This window comes from Carassius gibelio, chromosome A12 (assembly GCF_023724105.1).
Source record: "Carassius gibelio isolate Cgi1373 ecotype wild population from Czech Republic chromosome A12, carGib1.2-hapl.c, whole genome shotgun sequence".
In the NCBI taxonomy this organism is placed as follows: Eukaryota; Metazoa; Chordata; class Actinopteri; order Cypriniformes; family Cyprinidae; genus Carassius; species Carassius gibelio.
Genome location: NC_068382.1, coordinates 20,420,571 through 20,432,965, shown reverse-complemented (window position 1 = coordinate 20,432,965; position 12,395 = coordinate 20,420,571). Strand labels below are relative to the sequence as shown.

The window sequence follows — 12,395 nt, the reverse complement described above, 5'->3', positions numbered from 1 at the left end:
GAAAGTTAACAAGACAGAATGGGGTAGTGATAAAAATGAAAAAAGCAGTAGTTTTGGACCGCTGACAGCACAATATATGGAAAATGATAATGGATGTGTGTGTGTGTGTGTTTTACAAAGCAGAACATTTACATAAAAAATTTTTTCCTCCTAGTGTGTTTCTATAGTTCTGTTCCCAAACCATCACTTAGTGCCTACCTTGACAACTGCCTTCTAAGGGAGCATCTTGACTGAAATGTAACTTTATAAGTCAGCGATTTGGAATACTGTACACATTATTTTAGTAGATTTGGATGTGAGCATTCTCCTAATGTTTCAACAATTTATCATATTGTTATATAATATCCTAAAAAGCATAACAATTTTTTTTTTTTAAGGCTAAAGTTCTGAATGGTACCTTTGTATTCAGTGAATTGTATTCTCATATTTATACATTTAATTTCTTCTTCCACCATCTTGGATGATTTTATTTTATTTTTTTAAGTTTGTCATTGATTTTAACTAAGCAGTGCATGCTGGTATTGACCTCACTGTGAATCATACATGCAATGCTGCCTTTAAAATTTGACCGAAAGAAGGTCTTTTATGCTGCCTACATTTTGGAACAGTCTTCATGTCAAGAGCACACCTTAAAATGCCGCCTACGTAGACAACCCACTAGGTTTGGACTAGAGCCAGTTAGGAGGCCAACTAGACTCCGCTTCCCAAAACATCTTGCTTAAGCACGTCAGATTAGACAGCATTGATACTGAAGACTGACTCAAGCTGATGTGTTAATTGCAGAGATCTGGGTGGATGAAAGTCATCAGTATTACATTGTCCATACCGGTTGCACAACATGCATGTACTGATGTGGTAATTCACATCACTCTTCTCTTCATTAGATCCTATAAGTACATACATAGTAAAGTTGTCATTCCACTCCTGAGTGCTCAAGTAATGACAGAGATTCGAGGGATAAAGTTCAGAAGGGGGGGTTGGGAGCTATGGTGCTTCATGTACATGATGACTGCAAAGCAAGATGACACTGTTGTTTCAGCCGATGCAAGTTAACTTAAGGACATGACTTGTTTGAGACTTTTGAGATGGCCCTGATAGTTACTTGATATTTAATCAAATATATTTGGCAACTTAGCAAATGTATTTTATGTTGTTGCCAAGACAAGATCAGTTAAATCAGATTAGTGTTCACTAATAATTAAAGTGCCCCTATTATGCCATGTTTTGTCTCCTAAAATAGGTTTACATGCATGCAAGGTCAAAAAAAAATGTTGGGTTTCCCCAAAATATGCGTTTGATGTCACCTAATTTTTCACTTCCATTCGCAAATGATTCATTGGAAGCAGTTCTAAGATTCAGTCTCTCTAAACCCCTCCTTTCCATGAACATACTCTGCTCTGATTGGTCAGATTGCCCAGTCTGTTGTGATTGGTCTACAGTGTACAGCGCATGTTGGAAACAATACACACATTGGTATAGTTGTATATTTTAAACACTCAATAAAACATATAAACATCTATTATTTATCATACTTTTACAGTAGGTTGTGATTTAGTGGAGCCACCTGGTCCAAATTCGGTACTAAACCAATCTTTCAAAAGAATTTTGTGAATACCGCATTGAATTCCCTAATATTTAGAGAAGCAGTCAGCAGTAAAATGACGGGAACACAAAGAAAAATTGGGATTGTTCTGCTGTTGTACAGTGGAGAAAATTAATGAACCACTGATTCTTTGCGGTCTTATCTTTAGGAAGTCAAAAAATAAAACAAATTTACCTTTATAGGGTATTCTCAACATGATGTTAACCACACAAACAAGATACTGTGAGGGCGGGTCAAGTTGTTAGCGGACAGCCAATGTAGAACATAGGTGGGGATTATGCAAATGTGTTAACCCATGACGTGTAGCCATCACAGAAGTGGGATTCAAATTACTGGCTACACGGTTTAGTCAGTTCTTTCTTTTGGGATCCCATTATTTATTAATAATGGGGCACTTTAATTCATTTATGTTTTGAATAGCACTTTTCATAAAACATACCGTTTCAAAGCAGCTTTACAGGAGATGTGTGTTTCTACATTACAATTATGTGAAAATATAGCTTGCTTTTTTCACTTTTCTCTGTTATTTTGCATAAATGTATCAAATGTTTTTAAACAAAGCCTTTTGCCAATTGGGTAATTTATCATTTTGAAATTAAATTGATCAAGTTTTGAGGATGTTTAGATCTTTTTAGAGCTGGAAAGCCAGATAAAAATGGTGATTTAAAATATTTTTTTAATGCAGTTTGATCTGCAAAGTCTTGTAAGCAAAATATGAAAGCTAGCATAGCCCGTCTGAATATAATCTGTCAAAACATTGTTTATTTGACATTAAAGCCTATTATTTTCTTTTAAAATATGAATCACATCCAATGTTACTGGCCTCCAGCAGTGCATAGTGGGTGATCTTTACACTGGGAGGATGAATAAACCCCCGTCAAGACATTGAGCCTGCTATTTAGTCTCTCCGCACTTGTGGTGTGTGTGGTGCAAGTGTGAGAATATGAGCCCTCGGGCTTGTTTGTTTAATTTTACACAACATTCATCCTTTGAGCTCACACACAACTATATTACAAGTTTCAGTAATAAGCCTTAGATTAGCTTGAACATCACACCCACTGTTACAAACAAACACACACACACACACACACACACAAAATGTACAGTGTCTTATCATGACAGGACCAAATGTGCAGACCCTGGTTAACTTGGGATATGTTTCTGCAGTTTTTTTGTGCTTTGCCAATACAATTAGAATACATTTTCTGCATGTAAATTGTAGATCTACATTTTTATTTTATTTTATTATCTCTCTGAATTGTTTATCCCCCTTACCTCTCCATCATTGCGTTTCACATCTATGACACCTGTGGAAAAATGTTCTCTCTTCTTGGAGGAGAGGACAGAGCTGCTTGCACCTCAGATGATATATCCCTCTTATTTTATAGCTGTGAGAACAAGCAATCAGCCATCTCAAATATCTAACCTGCTTCTCTCTTTCTCTCTCTCTGTCCTCTGAAGATCATCAGAAACTGGAACGTGAAGCCCGAATCTGTCGTCTACTCAAACACCCCAATATCGGTGAGCTTGATCCTCATTATGCTCATTTTCTTTTTTTTTATTTACTTTTTTTATTTTTATTTTAGAATAACAGTAAAGCCATTAAAACTATTAAAAGAGAATATTTGAAGTATGATATTTTTGAGTTCTAAAACTGTTTAACAAATAAAAACTATTTTATCTTTGAGCTTCAGGATCATGACTATTTCATGACCCAGCTCTACTCATTCTAATCATTCTCTCAACAAACCTCATATGGTGCATCATGGGATGTTTTAGCTGCTTTTCTAGTTCATCTTGTCCTTTAAAAATGGTTTTGGAAAGAAATATTAATGCACAATGTATTTTTTGTGTACAAACTTCATTAAGTCTTTATATAATTTTGTAATAAAACATACAGTAACATACAGTTTGGGGTCTGTAAGATTTAAAAAATAAATATTATTTTATTCAGCAAAGACACATTAAATTGATCAAAAGTGACAGGGAAAAAGATTTCCATCTCAAATAAATTCTGTTTTGACTTTTTATATTCATCAATAAATCCTAAAAAAAATGTCACCGTTTCCACAACTGTTTTCAACATTAATAAGAAATGTTTCTTCAGGACCAAATCAGCATATTATAATAATTTCTAAAGGATCATGTGACACTGAAGACTGGAGTAATGATGGTGAAAATTCAGCCTTGCCATCAGAGCAACAAATTACGTTTAAAAAAAAATCTGTATTGTTTATCCTAAAATGCAACCTTGATGAGCATAACATACATGTTTCAAAAACATAAAAACTCTTATTCACCCTAATGTTTAAATGATTCAATTTAGTTTAAACTTTCAAATGGTTGTGAACATGTGAGTTTGACGCTGTGAGCATCTGCAGCTGTGTGAGTGTTTATGACTGTGTGTGTGTGTGTGTGTGTGTGTGTGTGTGTGTGTGTGTGTGTGTGTAAGCTGGTGCCAGAGATGACTGTGACTGAATTAGGTTGAAGTATTCTTGCAGCAAAACATACAATGTCCAGCGGAACAGCCTCTCACAAGTCATTGTCTTAAAGAATGTGTGAACTAAAGAAAAAAATAAGAACTTTGAGGAGGAAAATTAGCTAATAAAGGGCAGAATTGAGTAGGCAGCAGTAGGAGAATGAAAAACAAGGCAATGAGGGAATTAGAAGGATGAGTGGGGACAGAAAGTGGCAGAGACTGATTGATAGAATGAGGAGAAGACCTGAGAGAGAAAAACAACTGAAAAAAAAAACAAGCAGAGCCATCGATATGGGGGCGATGGCGACAAAGAAAGAGGTGAAGGTAGAGGGATGGAGAGATCAGCAGAGAGAGATGGAGAGGGAAAGAAGAGGAGTGGAGCTCTATAAATAACTGCTGAGGTGGGAGATGCTGGTGGGCAGCAGTTCAGCCCAAATACCGTCATTATCACCAATGAGCTCTGAAGCACGGCAATAGAAGAAAACCATTAAGAAGATAAAGAAAAACATACCTGGTTGAAATATGGTATAACGCAAATTATATTAGATGTTCGTTAATTATAGGTGAACTTATCTTTTGCTTCATGTTCATCAAGTATCAAATCATAAGAGAGAATAATTAAATGGAAGGATCTCACTGGAATATTTACTTGGATCATGGTTATTAAAATATAAGCCATTTCTCTTTATTACTTTTCAACAAAAATAACCACATTGTGATATAGTCTATGCTACCGTGATAATAAGTCAAACTGTGATATATATTTATACCCCTGGGGCCGTGTTACAGAAACATCCAACGCTAGAAGCCTGTCTTATCTGTTTGGTAACCATGGTGATTTCAGTAAGGATCTCATTTAGGACAGAAGATTTGAGACAGAAAGTTTCTGTAACACAATCCCTGATATATATTTTGAGGTTATTGCTTTTGCCTGCTTGGGTGATTAATATAAAGTTAAAAGTTCACCTTTCGCAATTTTAAAGGTGTCGTTTTATTAGGCTATTGCTGCACGTTTCTTTGTGAAATTGAAATTTTAAAACAAACCCCAAATCAAACGAGTAAGTTACACAAATAAATGAAATCTCTTAATATGAACAAACTAAAGCTTTGCCTGTATTCTTTCCATTTTAAATAAGAGGTAACCAAACAAACCTGCAGTATACATGCAGCATGAGTAGTTTCTAATCTAAATTAGACTGTATAATTTCTAAATGTGAAGCAAAAGCAGAATGGTCTGACTTTAGTTTTGTGAAACCATACTATATAAAACTTATCTGAATGATTCAGCAGACGAACTGAACGAGATGCAGATTCACTCTCTGACAGCAGGTGGCGCTTATGAATAGCAATGATAGTGTTTCCTAGGTTACCGCTGTAAACAAACAGAGCTGCTTATGAACACTACTTAAATGTGCATTGTTCAGAGGCAAGATCTTTTCTAAAGTTCCCCACAGAGATACATTCATATAAACTACTATTCCAGTTAGGGGTGCACCGATATATATCGGCCGATGATTAATGCACATCTCGTCAGTAAAGCCGTCTATCTAATCAGCGGTAAATTCCATCAGGTGCGTGATTTCACCTAGAGCAGCTGTTACTACACAATGCCGTTGTTAATTGACAAGCTGCGCAAATCCATGTTCATTATCACCATTGATTTGCGCAGCTGCTCTCTGTGAAATCACGCACCTGATGGAATTTACCGCTAAATAGATAACCGGCTTTACTGACTAGATGCGCATTAGTCATCGGCCAATGTATATCGGTGCTTCCCTAATTCGAGTTGTATTGCGACTTGTTTGGCATCTCAACCGATCACATGATTGAATAGTTTTTCTACCGGCTCGCGGTTAATCGTTACATCCCTACATTTAATGTTATATAACTCATCTAAGTTACATCCGCTGTCTTTTACTTCTATGTAGTTCTACTGTCTGGCATCTTCCAAACCTTTTGAATCGTATCCCACACTGACCTCAACTTCACACTCCTATCCAGTTTCTTTCTCCTCCATTCTCCATGTCTCACTCCTTCCTCTTTTTTTCCCACTATCCCACCGCCTTTCCATCCAATGTGTTTTCTTATTCTCATTTCTGTTCCCCCTCTGGCGATGGCATCACCTTTATCCTGCTTCATCACCTGTATCGGTCTCCCTCTCCTTCACTTTCCCTTCTGTCTTCTCTCCTCAAGTGGACAGCTTGTCATGTTTTCTGCTTGGGCTGCACATAAGTGCTAAACAATAGAGCCAATGAAGGAGGAGAGATGGAAAGAGAGAGAGACAGTCTGAAAGGTTAAAGAGGAGAGAGGACTGAGTGCTCATCGCTACTGGCACAGTTGGCACACACTAATGGATATCTCTCTTTCACTCAGATAGTCATGTGTTTGTTTGTAATTTACTATAGTTTGTAAAATGTTCTCTGTCAGCAATACATTATATTAAAAATACTAATCATCATATTAAATAGTCATTATTTTTGCAGTTATTAAACACTTCAAATTAACTATTATTATTAAATTACAAATATTTTAAGGAAGGTGATGTGTGTAATGATAATGCTCATAATTATAAAAAGAAAAATATGGTAGATATAGAAGATATAGGAGTAAATAAAAAATAGAGGCGAAATGTGTAATTTCCAAACTTGTGAAAAATCACCAAATGAACTTCACCTTAAATATACCCAATTTTATTATAGCCGAACCTATTTCTGTTCTCTCAAATCTTAGTGCCTTCCGGTTCTGCCAGTTCAGACATTTGTTTTTTGCTAAATATTGATATACCTTACTCTACAGATATTAAGTGCAGATGCCAATTTCCATTGTTTGACCTCTCTCTGAATGTTTTGGACTTTATTAAACTGGAGCTTCTGTAATTAATGGCATGATCGTGGCTCGTGTTTGTAGTACCAGTGTCAACATGCTAGGGCCTTGCTTGTCAAACAATCACTCTGAGGGCTATTGACTCGCTGCATTACTCTAATAATGTAGAAGTAATTTATCTAATATATGTATTTTCCAGCATCAGATTTCCCCCAGTCCCTTTATTATTTATCCTCCGTCTCTTTCCTTCCCTCCTTCAACTAGTTGCTATGTTGCTCTTTCTCTCAGCGCTCTCATAAGGCCTCTGCTATTCTGGGCAGTGTTTACTCAACTCTCTCTCCTTATTTCTCTCTCTCTCTCACTCTCTCTTTCTCCATCCAACCCCCAACCCAATACACTCGGTGTGTGTCACTGTCTACGTGACATGCGGCTTGTGTACATAAGTGAGCTTGTCATCCATCCTCTCTCTCTCTCTCTTTTCGATGGATCCTCTTTGTGTTATTTAATTTCGCCATGTGCTCATTATGGTTAACTTAAGCCTGAAAACGTGCTTCGTAACTGTAAGCATCACTATAATAGCATGTAATTGGACGTATGCCGTATGTTCTCATCAGATGTCATGAATACTGTGTGATAGAGTGAAGAATGCTCAAGATGTCCCTCTCATTATAATAATGTGCTTTCATAATGCATCTCTGTGTAGATGTTGTTTAATGCGGATTCTCCTGTTATCTTTTCAACCCCAGTTCGGCTCCATGAAAGCATCTCAGAAGAAGGTTTCCATTACCTGGTCTTTGACCTGTGAGTATGACCGAAACACACTCACACACACAAACACACACCTGTGCTGTGTGACTCAGCAGTATATCACTGTAACTTGAAACATAATTCTATAGGTTCAGTTTCAAATCGAGTGAGCTACCTCACTACCTACATAGGAAACTGCCTTTTAAGACACCATTGTAACTGAAATGAAATCTACTAATTAAACAAATTTAAAACATTCTACATTCGGCAGTAACACAACACTGCATTTTTCAGTATTGAAGGATTTGTTTTTTCTTAAAGAATTCCGCAAAAAGAAGGCATCTTTGTTTGTGGTAATTGAAATTAAGCTCAAATAAAATACAGTATATAGAAATGCTGTTTTGCAACTAATTGAAAAAAGTTATGAGTACTACAATTACTAAACCTAAATAATAAAGTTAATCATGTTAAAAATAACATGTTAATCAGTTATTTTACACATGATAAAACCGTGCACTTAATTTGCTTGGAAAATACTTGCAAATACGGCAGCCATAAACTTTTTTTTTTTTTTTTTTTACAGTAGCCCAGCCTAATAATAATTTGTCTATTAACAGTATTGCTCTTAACAGAACTGTGTGTTTTGTATCACTAGTGCAGTGGACGTTATCGGAGCATATAAGCCCCGCCCACATGAGGCACGCCGCTTCCTTGTCACGCTGTTCTGTAGTTTATTAAAAGTTTATTAATTCTGAACGTGTTTGAATTAATATTAAACCATATTCCACCAAAATACATCACTGCACTCCCTTGGGTCCGCAGCAACCACACGTGAAGTCGATTGGATGAATGCTTCTCGAAATAATAAAAATGAAAACAGATAGACAGACACACAGAAATGCCGGCCTTTATTAGAGAGAGAAATGTTTAGCCCTCCTCTCCGAGGCTTTGAATATTTGGTGTTGATTACTACCGAAGCTCAAAAAATGGTATTCGGAGCAGCCTTAGTAATATATATATATACAAAAATAAAGTGACAAAAGCAATTTACAAAGAATTACTAAATACTGAAAATAAAAAATAACAGCTAACCATTAAAATGATTAATAAAAACTAGAATTGTATATAAATAATAATTATAATGACATATTTTGAAATGGAGCTAGTTTCTGTATTCAGGAGAGTTTATAATTCTCAATAGCTGTAGGGTACTTCCCTTTTTTTGAATGAGGATGGACAAGTTATCAAATCCGAGACATTTTGTTCCAGTGAATTATGCTAGAGGCCCCATTCCTGCAGGCAGATAAATGCAGCTGAAATATATTTGACAAAAACACCTTGTACGCACTTTCCCAGGTGTCAAAAATATATCCTTCAAATTTTAAGGGATCTGCCAGCAGAATTGATGGGTAGACATTTCTTGGTGGCCCTATAAATGCGATTTAGTGCTGTCAAGATGGTTGTTTCTGTGATTGTGGCCTGGGATCACCAGTCCAGTTTACTTAGATTTTTCCAGGCATCACTGTGGAGCTCAATTTATGTGGAACAAAGGCTATGTTACTAATGTTCCTTTTATGTGTCTCATGCTCACCTCAGTGCCAACTGCACTCCATCCTCATATATTAAGCAATATTACTACTATACTATAATATTACTAATATTAATACTTACTACTATTTAAAATAACATTATTTACATATGTGTATATATATATTTATATATTTACGCTAAAATAGAATTTTATCATAATTTATTAAATTAAATGAAAAATGTATTATTATTGGTATTATTATTATTATTATTATTATTATTAAATATATTGTACGTTAATTGCAATTATTATTATTACTGCCATTTTTGTGTTTTTAGTGAGATATATATTTTAGTGAAATGTACCAGTTTTGGCTTAAATGCCACCGATTACAACAGTTAAACTCTGGTAACTTTGTAATTTTACTGTGGTAAAATTATAACTGCATCCCTGAATCCGATAATATACACAGAATATCCTTATCAGACCATACATGTTTTACTGCAGCATCACATACATTTGCGATCATGTTTATATAGGTGTCAGTTCTGCCTCTTGCTGCTGACCAAATTATCCCAAACCCCAGCACGCACCACTCTCTCATCCCTTGTTTCGCTGTTTTATTTTTTCTTTCTCTCTTTCCGCAGTGTGACTGGGGGGGAGCTGTTTGAGGACATCGTCGCCAGAGAGTATTACAGTGAAGCTGACGCAAGGTGGGCTCTCCAATTTACTGTTGCTGTGGTTACTGTGCTGCAGCCTGCAGTGAGCAGGTCACGCATACACACACACACACACACACACACACACTTACATCTGATTCAAAAGCACAGAAAGAGGATGATCCCTTCTGTGCAGAAAAAAACTGAGATCCTTTAAGGATGGTGGAGCTGCAGAACTGGCAATCAACAGGTGCCAAAGAAAAAAACGCATCCATTTGGCCTCCGTTGGCCCCTCCTGTGCATCACTTCTGCAGCACAAACAGCACTGGCACTAAGCGGCAAACATTAAGATTCTTTCTAAACCGGTTTCTCATAATGGAAACTCCAGTAGCACAGAAATAGCACAATTTGAACAGTGTCTTCAGGCACCAGCAGTGAGTGTGTTAGTCTCTAAGGGACTCTTGACTCCAAGTTAAAGCCCCAGGCATCCAACACAAACACCCTCCAGCAGTTAGCTGTGTTTTAATGCGTTAATAAGAGTTGCATGATGCCAATTTAGCTTCTAAGCTTTGATTACATTACATAGGTAAAGACAAATAAAAAGAGGGTGAGTGGGGAAAAAAACGAGTAGTTTTGTAAAGAAATCAGCTGTCTTATTTGTGTGTGTGCATATACTTGAGTGAGACAGAGACAGGTCTTTTGTGTCCAGTTGGATTTGTGCGGTCCTGAAAATGGAATGCTGGGCTTAAAATTTAACCAAATTTGGGCAAATAGCTTCTGTTTTCTTTTGTAATATTAATATACTCAGCCTTTTCCAGCCTACTTTCTTATCTCGTGTACTCATTTTTTGTTCCTTGTGACATGTCCTAACAAGGCATGGTAAAGTGACTCTTCACCTAGTTAGGACAACATATTCGCACTTTCATCAAGTTATAAAATAACGTAATATAATATCACTCAATTTAAATGATTATTTTAAAAAAGTTGTGTTGTCATGTTATGGCAAAACAAATGGATAGCTTAGTAATATAATGATTTAAATAGCAGTCTGCACTTGCCAAGTTTATAAAATAAAGTAAAATAATGTAATATCATTACTATGTTAAAATGATTCATACATCATATTGTTTTAAGTAATATTATAGCAAAAGAGGTGGTTTGCTTACTAATATAATTTAAATGGCAATTAAAATACACAGTACGAGTCAGCAACTGGCAAGTTAATAAAATGCAATATAATATAGAAATACTTATTTAAAAATATTATACTAAATACTATACTATGCTATGCTATACTATACTACTAAGCTATCCAACTGTTTTGCTAAAGCCCATGTATTAAGGTCTATTGAATGCAATTATGTCCTAACCATCATCTGTGCCATTTCCTCAGAACAAATTCAATAAGGATCTAAAGACAGTCATGGAGAATTTCACATTAATTCTAAGTATCTATAAGGCAGCATGACACCACAGCAACACACACACAAACACATTGTGGTTCATCTGTCCTGGTTAGGCCTCTCTAACATTCTGTTATAGGATTACAGTTTTAAGAGGGATGAGATAACGCGTGTGTCCGTGCGTGCGTGTGTGCGTGTGTGTGTGTGTGCGCGTGTGTGTGTGTGTGTGTATGCATGCATGTGTGTGTCTGTGTGCCTGTCAGAGAGTGAGGTGCTTTTCCAAGAGTAATGCCCACCCCAGCTATCCCACAATCCCCTGCTCAGCTTACCTTGTGCTTCAGTCATTACACTTGACCCCAGCTCAGTGTTAAAGTAGCAAAAGTACATTAATATCAATTATCCAGTCATGGTGTTTAATTGAATTGCTTAATTGAATTGTCCAGCCACTTTACTGTAATCAGTTTATTTTGGTTGAGCATTTATTATAATTAATGCATTTAAATTATAGACTTTATTTCTTTACATAATTACTGTATAATATAAGACTGTATAACAGTTTTTTGGTAATGTGGTTTAATATGATTTATTTTTGTGGAAGCATTTATGGTTTGGCAATTTTATAAATGGTTATTTTAACATCACAACATGATATATGATATCAACTGCAGAATACTCTTCAAATGTAGTGTATTTTTAAAGGCATTGTTCGCCCAAAAATGAAAATGTTGTTCTCTACCCATATGTTTTTTTTTCTCTTTGGGACAAAAAAGGAGAAATTGTGAAGAATCTTTGAGCTTTTTCTTACAATGAAAGAAGCATTAAACGGGCTGTCAAGTGTTAAAAAAGACAACACGCACACAAACACTATAAAATTGCTCCATGTGTAAAACTACACTTTTCACAGATGGCAAAATTAAGAAAAAGAATGTCAATATGATGGAACCGATTTTGGTATACAGTAAAAATAAAAGGTTAAAATCGATATTTAGCCTTATCTCACCCCCTCACATATCCTTATGATCTTTCTCTGCCACTGATTGATTTATTATTCTGTTTTTCAGCCAGTGCATCAATCAGATCCTGGAGAGTGTCAATCACATTCACCAGCATGACATCGTGCACAGAGACCTTAAGGTGAGCGAGAGCCTGT

The 12,395-nt window shown here is 36.0% G+C and overlaps 1 protein-coding gene across 18 annotated transcripts in view; it reads left to right on the top strand.

Annotated features, from left to right (window-relative positions):
- LOC128025447 (calcium/calmodulin-dependent protein kinase type II subunit gamma) overlaps positions 1-12,395 on the top strand; it is a 64,423-nt gene that overhangs the window by 27,708 nt on the left and 24,320 nt on the right. For all 18 annotated transcript variants that reach the window (XM_052611830.1, XM_052611829.1, XM_052611827.1 and 15 more), the window contains exons 3-6: positions 3,065-3,124; positions 7,652-7,706; positions 9,831-9,896; positions 12,307-12,379. In XM_052611830.1, the coding sequence (XP_052467790.1) occupies positions 3,065-3,124; positions 7,652-7,706; positions 9,831-9,896; positions 12,307-12,379 (254 nt within the window). The remainder of the gene's footprint in view (positions 1-3,064; positions 3,125-7,651; positions 7,707-9,830; positions 9,897-12,306; positions 12,380-12,395) is intronic.